Source organism: Bicyclus anynana, chromosome 16 (assembly GCF_947172395.1).
Source record: "Bicyclus anynana chromosome 16, ilBicAnyn1.1, whole genome shotgun sequence".
Lineage (NCBI taxonomy): Eukaryota > Metazoa > Arthropoda > Insecta > Lepidoptera > Nymphalidae > Bicyclus > Bicyclus anynana.
Window position 1 is genome coordinate 8,237,204 of NC_069098.1, and position 21,932 is coordinate 8,259,135.

Below are 21,932 nucleotides of genomic sequence, written 5' to 3' on the forward strand. Positions count from 1 at the left end.
TGCACCCAGTGGCGTAGCGTAACGAAATTAGTTAATTAGTTATCCCAATAAAGGGGATTCACAAAAGAAACAAAAATAAGGAACCGGGGAAAAAAACCGGGACTTTTGTCATTTCTGATGTGTCGACGAGAAGCACCAGATTAAGTGAGATTGTGGATTACATTTTACTAATTTTTGCTTTCCCCTTGTAGTCCAGGAGTCCCGTATCATTGATACGGCGGTAGCTACGACCCTGCTAGTACCTGAAATAAATAACATACATAATAATGATAACCATACCTGCAATCCAAGTGCGGAGTCAACTGACGTCACAAGCACAGTCTTCGCACTATCAACGGGCAGCACTTCTGCTACGCGGACCTTCCTCAGCAAATACAACAGCAGGGCACCGACTATGGAGCAAAGCGCAGCCAGCTGCAGACCCAGGGATAACCACGTCAGAGGATCCATTGTCTTATAGCGAGCGCATTATATGAACTGTTATCTGAAACAAATAAAGATTGAGATGAGTTTCATTATTATCATCATCCTATGTTATTTAAACGGGTACATACCACGATAAAAAGACGATATTTTTAATGTCGATATTTCGACCCAGTTGCATGGATGGTGTGCAAACCAAGAGGGCGCCGCGATACGCATAATAACAAAAGCGATGTCGTGATTGTGGTTTGCCTAAACAGCCAAAAACGCGCAACCACGAAATAAGTTTAAAATTATCATCAGCCTATTTTGACGGTCGCGTGGCAGTTAGTTCGATTAGTTCGATTCCCACAACTGGACCAGTAGTTCTTGATATTACCGCGTTCAACCAAACAAACAACTCTTCAGCTTTATATTAGTATAGATATATGAGAAAATCCGCTATCTTAGTACCCATAACACAGGATATATCTACACTTTGGGGCTAATTAGTGATGTGTGTATTGTGTATATATAGGCATCTATGATCGATATATATATAGGTATATTTAATTATTATAACAGTCCATTTCACGGCCAGGCTTTTCTTTATAGGCTTATAAGGTTATTATTTTTAACTCTTTAACGATAACTGTCAGATGCTAATAAAAATAGCCGGGATTGAAGTGCTTTTAGTCATGGTAGTATAAGTACAAACTTCCCAACTCCGGGCTGCGAATTTTTATTCGAAAATTTTGCAGACGAAAGTAAATCATAGCGCGACTCAGGACTCGAACCTATATAGGCTAACCACTTGCAATAGTGTCAAGCGTCGCTACTAGCGGGCATTACAAACCTTCCAGCCAATAATGAATGGAGACAACGTTTCGGGGTGTATTGACAATGTTTAATACTTCATGCCTTATTACGTTTCACACTGACTGTAATTGTATAAGTATTGTTCAGTTTGTTTGTCAATAGGTCTGTCCGTTGTCTGCGTTTAGTAAACAAAGCCACAATGGCCGGCATAATTCATAACCCTCGTGGATTGTAGACAATGTCGTTCTCGAGCCTCATGCAAATGAATTCGCACTTATTCGCCTCTGGGTTGCGTTGTTTAGATTAGGTTTAAGAGCTCTTAACATTTCATTTACATTTATATACTGTGTAAATTAGTTGATACGTTGGTTGGCTATGGCTACTAATCTATCTACTTATACGTACAACTCACAACATTGCCACGTTGTATGGCAATACTCTCTGACCTAAATATAGGCCAGCCTTCTTCTAGTCACGGGAGGTGTCGATTAATCGCTTTGCATTTTCTTCCTTGTGGTTATTATAAGTAAAATAAGATAAGTCTAACGAAGCGAAAAAAACCTTTGTTGCCTTAAGAAAATTCGTAAGGAAAATGTTACAAAAAAAAAGTCTTTCGTGGGCGTCGTGGGCACCCGATTCGATAAGTACTAGGTATATCAAGGTACCTATCTAAGTATAAAATTAATTATTGTTGCGAATGTCAGAAACTTTAATAACGGTCAAATTAAGTTAAACGGCAAAAAGTAACTCATTTATTATTGTTTCCGCTTGTTCTATAGGTAATGTTCTTTTTATCTACCACTTTTATCGCATCTATATAATCCACTTTACAACATAAACAAACGAAGATGAAAGCACAATCTCACTCAAGGCAACTTCCAATTTACCGTTTACGCTTGTTTTCTACAATAATTGCGGCAGTTTTTGCTATGAAAGTCCTTTTCAATGTGAAAGAAATCGAGAGTTTACTCCGACTGTTGATTTTGTTACGGTTCGTTACCGATTATTTAGCCGGCTGCCGACGCCGTAACTAAATCGCAAGTTGCTTTCATTGCCTATACAATTAGAGAAAGAAATCTTAAGACCTCAACTTTAAAGTTATTTGTATTTCTACGTTTTGCTTTGCAGACGTCTTAAAGTTGCTGCAATGTAAGTTTGTACTAATGCAAACAAACGAACTTAAACAATAATTTGCCTATATTTTGACAGGAATGTCAAAGTGATTGTAATAAAAAAAATTATTTACTTAGGTAATTAACGGAATTTTAAAACAGGCAAGTAATTTTGTTCTTCACAAACGAAACGATTACCTATGGTAATTATGAGAATTTAAAATATTTATTAACAATTAACTCCTTTTTACTTGAATACAAATTAATAATTTAATACAAGTGTAAGCTTTTACAAAGATTAAAAAGAATAATAAAATCTAGATTTAAATAAATTAAATAATTATAACAAATACAAATTATAATAATATAGCAATGATGAGGTCTAGTCTAGGTTGGACCGTAGTTAATTGTCTAGTAAATGCATATTCACTCGTTTTAGATATGTTCGCTAAATTACAAAACTAAATTAATGAAAAATAAGTTTCTAATTACATAGCCGCTAGCTAGCTAGCTAGTTACATTATCTTCCACTTACATCACACATGCACTAAATAATTATATAAATAAAAATGAACGCTGTGTGAATAACATATATGAGAGTAAAAAAAAACAAGAAAAACTTGTACGTTATATGAGGCATATCTAACGAAAGGCAGCGAGTTAAGTAAGAGTGTTAGTATTTCAACAGCCTGGCCCTTTTGCTTTCATGACCTGATAATTGGCGCGAGCCGGGAATATGTAGTTTTTATTTCAACAACTAACATGTGAATATCTATAACAATGCCCATTTTTGGTGAGTTTGCAACGTTAGAAGGCTCAAAGTCACTCAGCGGGCGATGGAGCGAGCTATGCTTGGAGTTTCTCAGCGTGATCGAATCAAAAATGAGTAGATCCGCAGACGAACCAAAGTCACTGACATAGCTCAGTAAGTCGCAAAGCTGAAGTTGCAATGGGCAGGCCACATAGTTCGAAGACCCGATGGACGTTAGGGTCCCAAGGTGCTGGAAAGCGCAGTGTTGGTCGACCTTCCACTAGGGTTGCAGAAAGTGGATGCTGGCGGCTCGAGACCGTTATGCTTGGTGATCCATGCAAGAGGCCTATATCCAGCAGTGGACGTCCATCGGCTGATAATGATGATGATATAATTAACTGTGGATTGGCGCAATAGGTCTTCACCTTTTTTTTGCTTGAGTTGAAATAGTCCATCATTCGTCATTGGCAGTCCGTCAGTCCTATTTAAGTCTTGTCATGCTTTAGTAAGGCGATGGCAACTTTTAATAGTGTCCATCGAGAAAATAGATTTAATCAATTGAAATACTCTTGTTCAACCTCCACTTCTATAATGAACAAAACACACTTTACTCTATGCAAAATTCTAAAATGAAAATAAAACGTGAGCGTAACATGTGATTCCTACGATTTTCCCGCCAAACTCCGGTCTTTATCTTTGAAGTTTGGAGCTTTTATAACCAGCATTTTCATATTTAATTATCTGTAGATTGGCGCACAATTCGAAATTCAAATAAATTTCATTTGAACGCCGTGTTATTCTAATGTAAACTACGCAGGTGGCACTACGTGGGGTCTAATAGACCTCTTATTAACAAGTTAAGTCACGACTGTTAGATTTATATAATGTAACACTTCTATCTGCGATGATTTACTCTCTTTAGAGTTTAGACCATGACCGCAACAAAATATAGTGAATTTAAATATCGTCATCCATTAAGATGAAAGCTAAAACCACAACGTTCTGCTCTTACTGCTACACTGAATAAAAACAAAACTAAACAAAATGCCAACATTCGAGTTGTTAAGAATAAGTTTTATCTCGCATTAGATCCTAATCCGATGTATACTAGAGATTTAATACAGTGGAGACTCAGAAAGTGACTAGAACCTAGAGATATTTCTTGTTATAATGGACTAAAAGCCTAGATATATTTCTTATTATATAATGGATTAAAAGACTAGCGTTATTTCTTGTTATATAATTGACTAGAAGCTTAGCGATATTTCTTGTTTTATAATGGACTAAAAGCCTAGCGATATTTTTTGTTATACAATGGACTAAAAGCCTAGCGATATTTCTTGTTATATAATGGACTACTAGCCTAGCGATATTTCTTGTCATATAATGAACTAAAACCCTAGCGATATTTCTTGTTATATAATGGACTAAAAGCCTAGCGAAATACCTTGTTATATTATATAGACTAAAAGCCTAGCGATATTTCTTGTTGTATAATAGACTAAGAGACTGCGATAGCCAGACATACCTCATATTATAAAAGCTTAAAGTTTTTCAGCGTATGCTCCTACAGTTCCATAATATGAGGCTCACGTCCTATAAAACTTATATTTCAAAAAACGATCGATAAATGACACCGTTACTACTGCTTCTGGAGCCAAGTAGCACGTCGATTCTCTTTCTACGATCGCAAACGCTTCGAAAACTAGAAAAATGTATGTGAATGTCAGATCTTGATCACGTGACCTGTCAGTAGCAAATGCCATTCCCATACATTTTTCTAGTTTTCGAAGCGTTAGCGATCGTAGAAAGAGAATTGACTTGCCACTTGGCTACAGGCGCTGATTCTTAAGGTTTAAGTTGAGTGTTTGAGTTAGTAGGTAATTCGCAGAATACTGTCAATAGATTGATAAAAGAGAAAGCATAATCACTGAAGTTAATTGTTTAACGATCTTAACAAAATTTACGAGAGTTCTAATGTAATTTTTATATGTATAAACCGGTTAGTTAAGTGGTTTTATGTGGTGAAGATAAAATGATTGATTGGTAATAAATTACCTACAAAAAAACCTTTTTGATAAATATCTTTATAATAGAAATAAATTGGTTGATCGGGCCTAAAAAGCCTGAGTTTGGTTGTAGGATTTCTCAGATTATTAACATTCTATATTCTGAGTAGGATTCAATCTTTAATTAACGGTGCGTTAAAACTACTGTAGTAAGTGTTTTTTTTTAATTATTATTAATAATAAATTGAATATTAGTAACAATAGATACCGCTTGACTTCGCCGCCTACGAATTTTGACGGCCTCCGTGGCGCAGTGGTATGCGCGGTGGATTTACAAAACGGAGGTCCTGGGTTCGATCCCCGGCTGGGCAGATTGAGATTTTCTTAATTTGTCCAGGTCTGGCTGGTGGGAGGCTTCGGCCGTGGCAAAGACGTACCGCCAAGCGATTTAGTGTTCCGGTACGATGTCGTGTAGAAACCGAATAAGGGTGTGCATTTTAATCCTCCTCCTAACAAGTTAGCCCGCTTCCATCTTAGACTGCATCATCACTTTACGTATGGTGAGATTGTAGTCAAGTCAATTTTAGTACAAATATTCGGCATCAAAAGTTCTTACGTGTTATCAAACAATAACTTTTGACATTTGTTTAACATAGCGCCATCAATAACACCGGCGTGACGAACACAAAGGGAGGCAAGAAACTAATGGCAGCGATCGTTATCATTACGAAGATCGTCCGATAAAAACGTGAGAGCGGTTTTATTGTTTATTGTCTCCCTGTCATCGAGACGAGGAAGTTCATGGTCAAAGCGTTGCGAATCTTTTACGGCGTTTTTATTGTGATTAAGTTTGTCTGGCTGGTGGGAGGCTTCGGCCGTGGCTAGTTACCACCCTGCCGGCAAAGACGTACCGCCAAGCGATTTTGCGTTCCGGTACGATGCCGTGTAGAAAACGAATTCGGTTTATGATTCAAGTGAAATTATTTTCTATAATTTAGATATTTTTGAAGCTCTTTCTTAATTTTTCTTAATTCTATTTAAAGCTAATATTACGTAAACCATCCGACTAAAAATTCAATCTCTATATCTCCTCTTCTTTAAAAAGTAAGGCCTCTAGTGGGCCGTTAAAAAGGCTGATAGTAATGTATGAATGAATTAAAAAACAAGCAGACTTATAGTTATAAAACAAATAACTTCAGTGATAGGTATACAATGACTGGATTTATCTATGAAGATACAGAAAGCAAATGAAAATTTACTCAGGCGTCATCATCATCATCATTATCAACCCATATACGGCTCACTGCTGAGCTCGAGTCTCCTCACAGAATGAGAGGGGTTAGGCCAATAGTCCACCACGCTGGCCCAATGCGGATTGGCAGACTTCACACACGCAGAGAATTAAGAAATTCTCTAGTGTGCAGGTTTCCTCACGATGTTTTCCTTCACCGATTGAGACACGTGATATTTAATTTCTTTAAATGCACACAACTAAAAAGTTGGAGGTGCATGCCCCGGACCGGATTCGAACCCACACCCTCCGAAATCGGAGGCAGAGGTCATATCCACTGGGCTATCACGGCTCTACTCAGGCGTATTCTTTTCGAAATATTCGAATGCAGTTATCGATTAAATTCCAGCATACACCTATTAAAAATAATGATGTATTTAATGCACCAGCCTTGATACAACGGAATAAAACAGTTAGAATTGATGCAATTAAAGCCCATCCATTCGATATTATGATAGCTAATAATGCACGTGATTTACAAAGTTATTTGAAACTATCAACGTATGTATTACACGAACGATTCGAAATTGCGACTGCAGATTTCCAGAATAGGGTCGAATAATCCATTCAGTTATTTATTCTCTAGATTATTAATTTTATCCTATATATTTTATTTTATTTAATTTACAGAAGCACAAACTTAACTTTTAAACATGGTTGGTATGTAATGATTATTTTAAAAATGCAATCGTTGAGTTATTTTTAACTTTTCTTAGCATAATCTGATGCCATCCTAACTGGAGCCATTTATTACATTTCAAAAGTGCTTGTAAACTAAGAATACTTGAAATGAATTTGGTTTTTCTTATGGCGTAGGTAAAGTTACAATATTATATCACTCCTTGATAGTTTACAGTTTTTATCATTATGCACAATGCACGTTACTTTTTCTAAATATTAAGTCAAAGTCCATAAAAGACCTACCCACTTACCTACTTACAAAGACGTAAGCCTTGCTAGTCTAAACATAGTTGTGTTGAACTAATGATCAGAAAATTGTTTAATACAAAAAGCTGCTCACACCACGTTCACACCACGTTCACACTATTTAGTCTAAGAGCAAGTATTCATAAAATTTAACAATAAATAAATATGTATGTATGATTTTATTTCTGACGCAGTTTAATTGCTATTAATTATTTAAATATTCGTTTTACATTTTGAGATTTACCGAAGAAATCCGATTATGCGATCCATATATGGCATCGTAATTCGAAGTCCAAAAAGTAGTTTAAATAAGTTTAGTACCCTCTAGTTGAAAAGCCATCTTTGTCGTTAAAAATTTTAATAAAAAAAATGTTCTACCTACAGATCAGTTTGAAGGCTAACCCGGCGATGTATTCATTCAAGCCATGACAGAATATCATAAAGATAAAAGTTTTTCAGATTGTGTTCTTTCATACAGCTCTTGAAACGGCTTAAATTAATACGACACCGGTTTAGCACCGCCTTCAAACTGATCAGTAGGTAGAACATAATACGATGTTATTTTTCACTTTTTAGTTTAGTCGGTAGAACCTCCTCCTTTTATTGAAGTCGGTTAAAAAGCTTCAAGAGAAAAAAATAGTAGACAATAGTAGATATATGTATGAAGAACTCACTTTTAAAGTATACTAATTTATTAGTTTTTTTTTATTACCTATCTATTTCTACATTTGGCATTATAACCCTTTACTTAAGTGCAATATTAATTTAATTTAACCTGATTTTACGAATATTGTCAAAGAGCTCATTAATATTGTGATCACCAACTCGCTGACTATATCTGAATGCATTGAATGCAACAAGATATGCTCATATTCAATACTCATATCCAATCTCGACTCTCGGATTCAGCTGAATGGTACTTGCTGGGCCATATTTCACAATTCTAATAACTTGGTTATGTAGGTACTAAACCAATTGGCATCTTGGTCAAAAGGATTAAATATAAACTGGTCGGTTGCCGCTTTCCGATAATATTACAGTTAGAACTTACTTGAACTCCGTGGCGCAGTGGAATGCGTGGTGGATTTTCAAGACGGAGGTCCTAGGTTCTATCTCTGGCTGGGCCTATTTAGGTTTGCTTAATTGGCATAGGTCTGGCTGGTGGGAGACTTCGGCCGTGGTTAGTTAGCACTTGCCACACTACCACCAACAGTCGGTAAAAGACTAATGTCTAAACAAAAATAATTGCCACGACCCGAGGATAAAATATAGCCTACAGCACTCGGTAATAGTGTAGTTTCCGAACATTAAATGTTTTTTTCAAATCGGTTCAGTAGTTTCAGAGCCTATTCAATGCAAACAAACAATCAAATCTTTGCTCTTTACGAGTATAATATTAGTAAAGATACAAGGAGTTCTAAAATTACATAGAAATAGTATAAGAAACTTACAATTCGGACGTCTGTCCACCACACTACGATCCTCAGCACTAACTTGCAACGGAACGCTAGGCTATAAACCGAGCTTTCCGAGGATGCTGTTAAAATTAGCAGGACTTGACGCGTCTACTCGTAACTGTTGCCCTCGTGTTGTTCCTATTTAGAACGGTCGTCTTGTTTTGTTCTATAGTCTCCTGGTACGGTACGGTACGGTATGCTGGCTATAGAGGGACAGTGATTGAAGATTTGCGAGGAAAAATAGGAAGCGTTCTGTCCATAAAGCTACTAATGAAAATCCAATGACAACACGATACGTCCTTTTTTTTGTCTTACGGCTTTGACTTACGCTTGACCACAATCAAGCCTGATGGAAAGCAATGATGAGGTCTAAGTTGAAGCGCGCTTGCCTAGAAGATGCCTATTCACTCTTGCCTTGAAGGTGCACAAATTATATGTGTCAGGAAACAGACGCCGGAAGGGCATTCCATATTTTGGCAGTTTTTGATAACGAAGGTATCTCGACTCGACTGCAGAAATATCTGATTAATTATCCGAGAAAAAGATCAGATTAAATAGGACAGGAATCCTATTAAGATATCGCCTAGCGTTTCGTTGCAAGTTTTAGGTAGGAACCTTAAAACCTCAATAGTTTTCAGCTGTTCTGACTTGTGATCATTCCCAAACTAGATTTCGCTACAACGCAAAAGTTACCTACAATATTCACTCGTACTGATCGACCTAAGATATTAAGTCCATTTAGGGGTCTACAGGGTGGTTCTTGGTGCCTAATGTCCTCTCTAATTCATTAGATAAGGTCCTAAAAGCTTTGTCTTGTAGGTAAGCGAATTTCTGCAAATTTCGAAGCTTCGAATATAAGATAACAGTTCATATCGCTTTCTCTGATTTGGATATCGTTTATGATGGTAAGCTTTCTCCATTACAACGACATAGAGTACCTTTACATGGCTCATAGTTGGTCAGCGTGGGAAGCATGTTTTGTATTTGTTAAAATCTTTGTATGAAGGAAAAATTCAATAGAGTTTTGATGAATGAAAACTTGAATTCCTCTTGAATGAGCTATTATTAGTGGGTGTTGTTCATTGTGTTACTGTATGATGTATTGTTTGGTAAATAATCTACGAGCTAAAGTTAACAGTTCTCATCGGAATAGTTTATTTGCGTCTAACAATACAATTACGAGCTCTTATTTGTTTGATCAAACTTCGAATTGATTTCAGCATGTTTGCCTTCATTTATCAGTCTAAGATGAATAAAGTCAACTTAAAAACCTTTTTTTTTATTTTCTACAAGTTAGCCCTTGATTACAATCTCACCTGATGGTAAGTGACGATGAAATCTAAAATAGAAGCGAGCTAACTTGTTAGGAGTAGGATGAAGTCCCACTCCATTCGGTTTCTACACGACATCGTACCGGAACGCTAAATTGCTTGGCGGTACGTTTTTGTCGGTAGGATGGTAACTAGCCACGGCTTAAGTCTCCCACCAGCCAGACCTGGACCAATTAAGAAAACCTCAATCCGCCCAGCCGGGACTCAAACCCTCGACCTCCGTCTTGTAAATCCACCGTGCATATCACAGCGCCACGAAGGCTGTCAAAAAGCTGTTTTAACTTGAATCGATCAACTAACTAAAAACTTACCTATCCAGTGATGACAAACGGATCTGAGATTTTGTCGCTAACTAAGGGCTATGTTAGAAGGCTCAAAGTCACTCAGCGTGCGATGGAGTGAGCTATGCTTGGAGTTTCTCTGCGTGATAGAATCAGAAATGAGAAGATCTGCAAACGAACCAGTCACTTATAGCTCGCGAAGCTGAAGTGGCAATGGGCTAGCCACATAGTGCGAAGAGCCGATGGACGTTGGGATCCTAGAATAGCGGCGCCGCACCGGGAAATGCAAAGTTGGTCCACCCCCCACTAGGTGGACCGAGGATATCAAGCGGGTTGCAGGGAGCCGCTGGATGATGGCGGCTCGAGACCGATGTTCTTGGAAGTACATGCAAGAGGCATATATCCAACCGTGGACGTCTATCGGCTGATAATGATAATGATGATGAACTAACCTATCCCAAACTTAATCACCCATCAAACTTGTAAGTAACAAATGCTTTCCGATCAATTCGATTAATCCCCAAGGCTGTTATATGTCCGTGCATAGAGCGGAGTATGGTTATGAGCAATCACGTATTAGATATTACAGGCCGTATCCGAGCGTTAAGCTTCTGTACTTTTCAAACTTAAGTTACATCTCGGAGAGTATTATGCCGTGGTCATTATGATGGACATCTGACAGAGATCGTTATAGAGTTTAACAATATCATCCACTAACCAGCCATTGGTAATGTAAGCTCCTTCCCCCCCCCATACCTAAGAAGGTAGGCCAGTGTATCTACTGGCAGTTTTCAATGTTTTCATACTGACTGATTAATTGACTATCGCGTAACCGTAAACGCAAATTCCTAAGGGATTGAAACAGTTGTGCAGTAGTGCCACTAGATGGCGCTGTTTCTATTCCTGTTTATCGTTACGCGATTGTCACAGTATGAAAACATTGATATCTGCCACTATCACTTTGACAGTGTGAGCTTCGAACTCGTATCTATCGCTATCTCTCATCGAAACTCATACCGATCAATTCGATTAATCCCGAAGGCTGTTACATGTCCGTGCATAGAGCGGAGTATGGTTATGAGGAATCACGTATTAGATATTACAGGCCGTGGTCGAGCGTTGCGAACCGTTTCGCCGGACAAATTACCGTTGCTTAACTCGCTGCCGTATACCAATATTGGATGTTTGGTCTAAGATCATTTAAATAAACTAAAGTAAGAAATATACACCATCTAATTGTTCACCCATAGGCAAGGTACTGAATACGCTGGCACTATTACCCTCTGTTATTTTTTAAAAAAATATTTTTTCCCAAAAAATAATTCTTAAGTTTCCGCTTATGTATGTTCGTGAGTATATTAGAATCTTTTAGAAGATTCTTTACCGCATCCGGAAAATCGTTAAAGATTGTTGGAACAATATATTCCTTTCCTTCCTTCTCTTACCATACCCATTTATGAAGTTCGGTACATACAATTTACATTTTTTTGAACTTCATAGTTGTTTATTGTATGTAATTTCCTTCAGTTTAGGTTTTATTTGAAGATATTGCTCTGTTATTATGGAATATTTTGTTTTTACGTCTATTGGCATTAATTTACAGTAATTAAATAAGACATGATGTTTATTAATAATAATGCAAACAGGACCTTAGCAAAAAAAACCTTAATAATCAAACTTCATGAATCAGCCAGTGGATATGACCTGCTTTTGGTTTGGTCCGTGGCATGCACCTCCAACTTTTAAATTTTTCTCCAAAAAACAATTTTTTTAGATTTATTTTTTCATTTTTATCACGTGTCTCAAAAGGTGAAGGAAAAATAGTGTGAGGAAACCTGCATACCAGAGAATTTTCTCAATTTTTTTTTTTTATTATTTTTTTTTTATTAGGCCGCTGAGAGATTAACAATATCGCCCACCAACCAGTTCCTTCCCCCCCCCCCAGACCTAAGAAGGCCAATGTGCTTGGTGGCAGATTTCATTGTTTTCATGCTGTGAAACCTATATATGTATATATGTATGTATAGCTTAACCGTAAACGCGAATTTCTATACAATTGAAATATCCGCATAGGAGCGTTTTCTGTGAGGAGGAAAGCCTGACCTAGTAGGCCGTTAAGAGCGTGCAGCGCGTCGGTACGATATGGATAAAATTCGAAGCGCAAACGAGACGCCGAAGTATGACTTTAACATGAGTGAAAAACACGGAGCGATTGACGCGCGACGCAAATTTTATGACGTGAGCGCCAAAACCATTTTTACCTAATTGCAAGTAAATTAAACAACATAACGAAAAACAAAATGGCCATGTTCAAGATATATACCTACCTAATTTTCTATACAAAACAAAAATTACATATTGCACACTCTTAAATGTGATGGTGATGTGATAAAAAGTATAGGCCGCTGTTCTCTCGTAAATCGGGCCCATAACAGAGTACGCTGCTTGTCCGATATTGATATGCGTGAAGCGTGTTTCAGCGCTGCACGTTATACTGATACGAGTGCATACTCAAATGTCTTGCTTTTAATTATTATTGCGACACTTATCGCTTACTTGATTGTGTGCTTAATTATTCTTGATAATTGTTATAGTATCATTAATTTTATGATTTCTAAGAACTGAAAATGTACTTAAAAAAATGAAATGTATATGAAAATTATATTATAAATATATGTATTTCTGGCTATACTAATATTGTAAAGATCGAGAGATATCTTTAGATTTTATCTTATATAGCTGACGCCGCGCGGTTTCTCCTGCGTGGTTCCCGTTCTAATGGGAATATGGGGATAATATAGCCTTGTAGCCTTCCTCGATAAATGGGCTACCTAACACTAAAAGAATTTTTCAAATCGGACCAGTAGTTCTTGAGATTAGCGCGTTCAATCAAACAAACAAACAAATTTTTCAGCTTTATAATATTAGTAGAGATAGTATGGATCCCCGGACTACAGGGGCCCCTTACGTTAGGAAGCAACAGTTTTAAACACTTTTCATTTTAGAAATGACAATAGTACCTAATAAAACCCTAAAAACAACTACTTATCTAATCGTGCACCCAAAAGTCTGAAATATCCTACGTAACTTAAGTCACTGTCATATTTATTTTAGCGAACATTTTTGTTTGTTTTTGGTGGTAATCTTTACCCTTAATTTGGCCCCACAAATAATTTTGATAGAGGCAGCACCGAAGTAAATTTTAGAATGGAGCGAAATCCAAATATGGCGCCTCTCCTGTTTGCTCCTAATAATATATACAATTCTGAGTATAAAGTTGGTAAGTATGGAACGCAAAGATCTGGATCATACTTTGGACTTCTGGAGTGACCAATTGAAAATCAGGCCTGTGCACTCTATTCGCGCCTCTCAACCATCTCTTCGTTAAATATATATAGACAATCAATAAAAAGATTTTTTTTTCATTTTTCTTTACCATTTAGGCGCCCTTTAGGTTTTAGGCGACCTTTAGGATTAGGCCTGGAGCGACTGCTCAGTTCGCCGTATTTTTTTTTTATTCTTCACAAGTTAGCCCTTGACTACAATCTCACCTGATGGTAAGTGATGATGCAATCTAAGATGGAAGCGGGCTAAGTTGTTAGGAGGATGAAAATACACACCCCTTGCGGTTTCTACGCGACATCGTACCGGAACGCTAAATCACTTGGCAGTACGTCTTTATCAGTAGTGTGGTAACTAGCCACGGCCGAAGCCTCCCATCAGCCAGACCAGACCACTTAAGAAAACCTCAATCGGCCCAGCCGGGGATCGAACCCAGGACCTCCGTCTTGTAAATCCACCGCGCATGGACGAATATGGACGGACCGTCCCAGAATGCAGGGCCCCTAGGCTCCTAGAGCCCAGGGGCCCAGAATGCAGGGCCCCTAGGCCCCTAGGGCCCAGGGCAAGGCGCACTAGCAACTGTCTTCACTGTTTCTATATTTGCGCGTCCGCGTCGCGACTATCCAGCGACTAACGAGTGAAAGTCGCGAAAGTTGTATCGGCGGAACGGAATGGACATTGGAAATATACGTTCGATTGTCTATTGTTCTTATACCTAGCTATTGCTGTTTTTGTTTAACAAAGTGCATAAATATAGTAGGACAAACATACAAAGTCACTAATAGAAGTATACAATGGGTAGGTTGTACAATCATAAATTCATAAATAACAATAAATTCTAGGTTAGTATTCAATGTTTGTTTTTCTATTATTTAATTATTTTTTATTTCTATATTAAACCATGTTTATTGACATAATTTGACCTTTAACTTGTACAAATGTTTTCTGTGCCATTACTTACCCTATGATTTTTTATTTTTTGCAACAACTAAAACATTCATTGATGCATAGGATACACAAACTTATACGAGTCAACAAAACCTATTTTTTTAAACTATACAAAATAAGGGTAAAACCTCATGCATTGGGAAAACAATAGGCAATGCAACAGGTTGTCATTGAACCTGTAGCCTGTCTAATTATATTCTATCTCCTTAACCAATGCGCTATTGGGGATTTATATAATCTGAATGAACGCTAATAAATCCAATACGATTAAGTAAATAATCAATATGAAGGTAAAATTCAATACCACTAAGTACCTCCCTAACGGCTGAAATTAATTAAGTAGATTTATATCCTATGCAATTACAATCAGTGACGAAATTATCGCCTTCACGAATTATGACACGCTTAAAAACATTGTAATTTGTGCGTAGCAATAATTATTGTGTTAATTATTTGTGATTTACGATATGTATTCGTTTGATTGATAGAGTATTTGTTCATATCCTGCGAAATAAGTAACTTGAAAAACTAAATCATAGTTACGTGTAGTTGTTGAAACACTTTACAAGTAGATACAATATAGAATGTGAGCCTGCAATGGCCAGACATACGTTTTTTTATTCTTTACTAGTTAGCCATTGACTACAATCTCACCTGATGGTAATGATGCAATCTAAGATGGAAGCAGGCTAAGTTTGAAAGCTCCAGACCATCAAATTGTCCAAATATAAAACGTTATTTTTGGTACTCTCTGCAGGATGTCATGAGAAATTAGATTAGATCTTCGTATCCAGAGGAGAATATTACGATTGCTAAGTTATACTTTTGTATACCCCCACCCTACACAAATGTAGAGTCTTAGTTCGTTGATGACACTCCCATGATATGCGGGCGACGGGGGGAAAGACTGCGTGGATGTGAAATCGTGCGTGCGGGGAAGTGATGTGCATCAGTCGTGACCAACGGGAGTGCTACGAACAAAGTTGCCAAGCTATATCTCCTTAAACAATCATCAAATGAATCTTTACCGACATTGTCAATGTCAAAGATTTTCCAAGTTGTAAGGACGAGTACCTAAGTACATGCCAAACATACGTTGAAAGCGTAACACCATGACGAACAGTAGTTAAGCTGAGAGCAGATCAACGACCTTGTAAGGTAATTGTCCTCAGTGTGGGTGTAGCTTAAAGAATGGGAGGAAATGAGGTCGGCTATTGAATGGCGGCTACGTCTTGTGCTCTCAATTGGAGCTTGTGTATACTAAGGAATTCTATATCCACATACTTCCTACCCACACACCTTTCTACTTAATCTGAATAAGTTTGAATTGTAATCAAATATACGACTGTCTATTGACTCAGTATTGTGTGGGGAATGTAAGCGAGTATTTGTATTATTTGTATGTGATCGTTTTCACCGTCATCATCATTTCAGCCGATGCACGATGCCTAACCCCTAATTCTGAGAGGAGACTCGAGCTCAGCAGTGAGACGAATATGGGTTGATAATGAGGTAGGTAAATGGCTCCTCGAAGCCTATGCGTGAAGCGATGGCGTTTTAAAAATGGGTACCTATATTTAAAAATTTAGAGGTGGTCTTTTGAATTATTGCAGCACGAAGCGCCACTTTGGAAAAATGGACCATGCTTTTTTGACAATATCTTCTTTTTGAGTCATTTTACAATAGAACACATGTATAATGTATATACAAAATAAACTAGAGAAAATTTTCTATAATCTAACGATTTTTGCCGTAGAACGAATAGTTTCAGCGTAAGATCACCGCAATTTTTCTCCCTCACTAGCCAATTTACACACTATTTAAAATACTATTAGCGCCCCATTAAAATTGTTGGATCACTAATAATAACTGTGACATTCATGGCATGATTGTAGTTCCCATTGAAAACTAACGAGAAAATATGTTAGTGTTAAAAAACCGCAGACGTTTCACGTTTTAAAAACCACAGATAACTCTATCTACTCTACTGTTAGAGAGTACAACCATTAATTAAACATTATCTATAATAATATTTACGATATGTATTCGTTTGATTGATAGAGTATTTGTTCAAATCCTGCGAAATAAGTAACTTGAAAAACTAAATCATAGTTACGTGTAGTTGTTGAAACACTTTACAAGTAGATACAATATAGAATGTGAGCCTGCAATGGCCAGACATACGTTTTTTTATTCTTTACTAGTTAGCCATTGACTACAATCTCACCTGATGGTAATGATGCAATCTAAGATGGAAGCAGGCTAAGTTTGAAAGCTCCAGACCATCAAATTGTCCAAATATAAAACGTTATTTTTGGTACTCTCTGCAGGATGTCATGAGAAATTAGATTAGATCTTCGTATCCAGAGGAGAATATTACGATTGCTAAGTTATACTTTTGTATACCCCCACCCTACACAAATGTAGAGTCTTAGTTCGTTGATGACACTCCCATGATATGCGGGCGACGGGGGGAAAGACTGCGTGGATGTGAAATCGTGCGTGCGGGGAAGTGATGTGCATCAGTCGTGACCAACGGGAGTGCTACGAACAAAGTTGCCAAGCTATATCTCCTTAAACAATCATCAAATGAATCTTTACCGACATTGTCAATGTCAAAGATTTTCCAAGTTGTAAGGACGAGTACCTAAGTACATGCCAAACATACGTTGAAAGCGTAACACCATGACGAACAGTAGTTAAGCTGAGAGCAGATCAACGACCTTGTAAGGTAATTGTCCTCAGTGTGGGTGTAGCTTAAAGAATGGGAGGAAATGAGGTCGGCTATTGAATGGCGGCTACGTCTTGTGCTCTCAATTGGAGCTTGTGTATACTAAGGAATTCTATATCCACATACTTCCTACCCACACACCTTTCTACTTAATCTGAATAAGTTTGAATTGTAATCAAATATACGACTGTCTATTGACTCAGTATTGTGTGGGGAATGTAAGCGAGTATTTGTATTATTTGTATGTGATCGTTTTCACCGTCATCATCATTTCAGCCGATGCACGATGCCTAACCCCTAATTCTGAGAGGAGACTCGAGCTCAGCAGTGAGACGAATATGGGTTGATAATGAGGTAGGTAAATGGCTCCTCGAAGCCTATGCGTGAAGCGATGGCGTTTTAAAAATGGGTACCTATATTTAAAAATTTAGAGGTGGTCTTTTGAATTATTGCAGCACGAAGCGCCACTTTGGAAAAATGGACCATGCTTTTTTGACAATATCTTCTTTTTGAGTCATTTTACAATAGAACACATGTATAATGTATATACAAAATAAACTAGAGAAAATTTTCTATAATCTAACGATTTTTGCCGTAGAACGAATAGTTTCAGCGTAAGATCACCGCAATTTTTCTCCCTCACTAGCCAATTTACACACTATTTAAAATACTATTAGCGCCCCATTAAAATTGTTGGATCACTAATAATAACTGTGACATTCATGGCATGATTGTAGTTCCCATTGAAAACTAACGAGAAAATATGTTAGTGTTAAAAAACCGCAGACGTTTCACGTTTTAAAAACCACAGATAACTCTATCTACTCTACTGTTAGAGAGTACAACCATTAATTAAACATTATCTATAATACCCAAATGATCGACTCAGAATGTTACTAGGTAATTAGGTACGTTTATTTTCTACTCTATTTTTCGCTATAATAATATGTTTTTACACGATTAATCATTGCATTTAATTGACTGTAAAATTTCTCCATAATTGGTTCATAGGAAAAATCATATCGCAACAAAATATGTATTGCGAAATATTTCAGTATTACCATTCCAATAAGAAGTCACTACATCGTTTTTCGTCGTATTTTCATTTTTGTAATTCTCAGGCACAATAGTTATTTCAACGAAATGATCCAAACTGTTACAGTTACATAAAGTGGCAGTGATGTTTTGTTTATACGATCATTTAACATGATTATTTCAACGAAATTACTTATATAATGATTTTTCGTTAAAATAATATTGGCTACTACCACTACTCTAGTAATGTTACTTTACGTAAAATTACCATAATTATGTTATTTCTTTGAAAATACAATATTAGATTATTGCAAAAACGAAAATACAATGAAAAACCACGCAGTGACTCATTATTTCGATGCTACACCGAGATACATAATAACCCTGCAGATGTAAAAAATCAAAAATCAAAATCAAAAATCATTTATTTCAAGTAGGCTCAGTTTACAAGCACTTTTGATACGTCAGTTGACTATTTGTAAAGATTCTACCACTGGTTCGGAAGGCAGGTTCCGCTGAGAAGATACCGGCAAGAAACTCAACAGTTGCTCTTTTGAAAAAGTCATACAGTATTATAATTTACAATTGATAACAATTACAATTTCTTATAGATTTTTTTCCTGTGTGAAGGTGGAAGCTGATCCAATGGCCTCCAAGCGCTTTTATCATTAAGGAACTCATCAATGTTGTAGTAACCTCGACTAAGTAAATGTTTTTTAACACATTGCTTAAAGCTATGCATTGGCAGGTCCATCACAGTCTTGAGGATCTTGTTATAGAAGAGTACACCCAAACCTATAAAACATTTTTTTACTCTTTGGAGACGATATACAGTATATGACATATGACGATATGCTTGTATGGTAAGTATTCTGTGCCATGTCTACTTGTGGTAAAACTTTGTCGCTCGTATCGTCACGGTCGTAGCACCGATTCGATGGACGATTACATGGTATTTGATTCCACAGCGATCGACGACGCTCAGAAAGCGTGCCTCTGATTGCACTTTTATGTCTGCGATTTCTAACTACATAAACACTTTTATTGCTAGTGTAAATAGCACTGAATTGCTCGTACGGTAAACCGGATAACAGGTGTGAATGGACAGACAATATCAAAACGAGTTCTAGATTTTTTTTAAATGAATCAGAATGTTGGGCGATAAAAGATATGGATAGTAGGAGAATGCATGCGAACGAAATGCGTATGTTGAGGTGAATGTGTGGTGTGACAAGAATGGATAAAATAAGGAATGAGTTTAGAAGAGGAAGCCTGAAAGTGGCGCCAGTGACAGAAAAATTGAGGAGTAAAAGGTTAGCTTGATATGGACATCCGGAGGGATGAAAGTCATATTACTAGAAGAATGTTGATTACAAGTGGAAGGATACAAAAGGAGAGGAAGACTAAAGGAATGATGGTTGGAGTAGGTGAAAGAGGACATGTATGTAAAGAGAGTGGATGATGAGTTGACGGGTAATAGAGGTGAATGGAGGAGATTGACATATTTTGCCGATTCCACCTAAGTGGGATAAGGTACAGGAGGTGATGATATAATCTATAAGTTTTTAGGGACTTTTTAAATTAACAATGACAATGAGAAAAACAAAGCTGCTTAAATTACAGAGTTCTACATTTTAGTTAGATAATGTTACTCTTCTTCTCAGTAGTTCATCCTTGGCAGAGTGGTCGTGGTTGCAGCGATGAGCGACGCTTTCTGTGCAATGCTCCTCCACTTTTGGCTATTGGCTGCGTCATGGGAAATCTCCACCATGGATGATTATGTTGCAGCCTTGACTAAATCTGTTCTGCGGGTTTGAGATCCGCTTCTGGATCTTTTGCCTTCGACACTTCGAGTTAGATACGGTAAGCCTTTAATCGTGGTGTTTAAACTCCCACAGTAGCGCTTTTCAGTAATAATGTTTTTATAGCTCGACACTTTGTGTACTGATTTTTTCTCTATCCCTTTCTTTCATGATACTATAGAAAGAGAGAGTTAGAAACTCACACTGTCGTGTAATGTAAGCATTGTTACAGAATAGCGCTACAAATCTATTTCCATTTTCCACCGTGGTCTTTCATTGGATCAAACGATGGTGAGAGAGTATATGAAAAATATATTTACTCATAAAGTTAGTTAAAGTAACTAAGTTAAGTCAGCTAAAGAAACAGCTTTGTTTTAAATACAAAACAAATCTTTTTAGTAATCCTTGGGAAGCTAAAAAGGCTACCGGCAATGCGTTATTGCCGACAATTGCCACTGAGAAATATATTCAATGAAAATTTATTACAATGATAGGGAATCCGAGTCAAACCTATAATATATTATAAAGTACTTAATATAAACCTTAATACAAAAGAGCATGCTGAAATGAAAAAGAGATGCTTTAAAGTAATGTATTGTTAGAACATTTAATTATATAGCAATGACTGTATACTCGTAAATATTAGGAAGACAGTGTATTCTTTAAGCAGATTCGTAATTAGCAAATCTACGCTAAATTGCTGCAAAGCATTCGGTGTGTAAAAGGTAGCGATTAGTCACAGCTTCATACAAAAACACTTTTGTAAAACGACGATACTAAAAATCCCAAACACAAACGATCCTTTTTTAAAATTCTCGTTCCCTAAAATAAATTCTGAAGTGGAATGGGAATGATGTCCTGCAGGAAACATTAAAGAAACATTCCAGTTTTATCATCAGTTATTTGTGGCACCACCGCACGACATTCCGGATTTCTATTTTCTTTAAAAGCATTTGTTATAACCATTTAAGTATTGTTGATTAAGAAAGCTTACAAGAATCACGAACAAGATGATCTTATCAAGAGTTAAAATAACTTTTAGATTTTACAGTTCTCTCTAAAAATACTCTTCAAGGACAGGACGTTGTTTATTAACGGAAAGCAAAGATAGTAAAATGTTATCTATACTAATATTATAAAGCTGAAGAGATTGTTTGTTTGTTTGATTGAACGCGCTAATCTCAGGAACTACTGGTCCGATTTGAACAATTCTTTCATTGTTAGATAGCCCATTTATCGAAGAAGGCTATAGGCTATATATTATCCCCGTATTCCTACGGAAACGAGAAACACGCGGGTAAAACCACGCGGCGTCAGCTAGTTATCAATAAACAGTAGAAGCTCTTGTTGAAATAGAGAGCAATGAACACGTGGGCGTATAAAATGTTTAGAAATAATATCATGAAAATAGGTTAAGGTAACGGTAAGTAGGTAACATGAAAAATTGTTTATTTTGTTGTACAAATGTAAGTATCCAATATCAAAGAGAGATGTGAAAGCCCAGTGGATATGACCTCTGCCTGCAATTCGGAGGGTGTGTGTTCGAATCCGGCCCGGGGCATGCACCTCCAACTTTTCAATTATGATCATTTTAAGAAATTAAATATCACTTGTCTCAAACGGTGAAGGAAAAGCATTGTGTGGAAACCTGAGAATTTTCTTAATTCTCTATGTCTGCTAATCCGCATTTTGCC

General features: G+C 37.0%; 1 protein-coding gene across 1 annotated transcript in view; it reads right to left on the reverse strand.

The window, feature by feature from the left end:
• Positions 1–21,932, reverse strand: part of LOC112056544 (uncharacterized) — a 67,253-nt gene that overhangs the window by 6,123 nt on the left and 39,198 nt on the right. The window contains exon 2 of the mRNA XM_052886064.1: positions 280–484. Within this exon, the coding sequence (XP_052742024.1) occupies positions 280–450 (171 nt within the window). The 5' untranslated portion in view covers positions 451–484. The remainder of the gene's footprint in view (positions 1–279; positions 485–21,932) is intronic.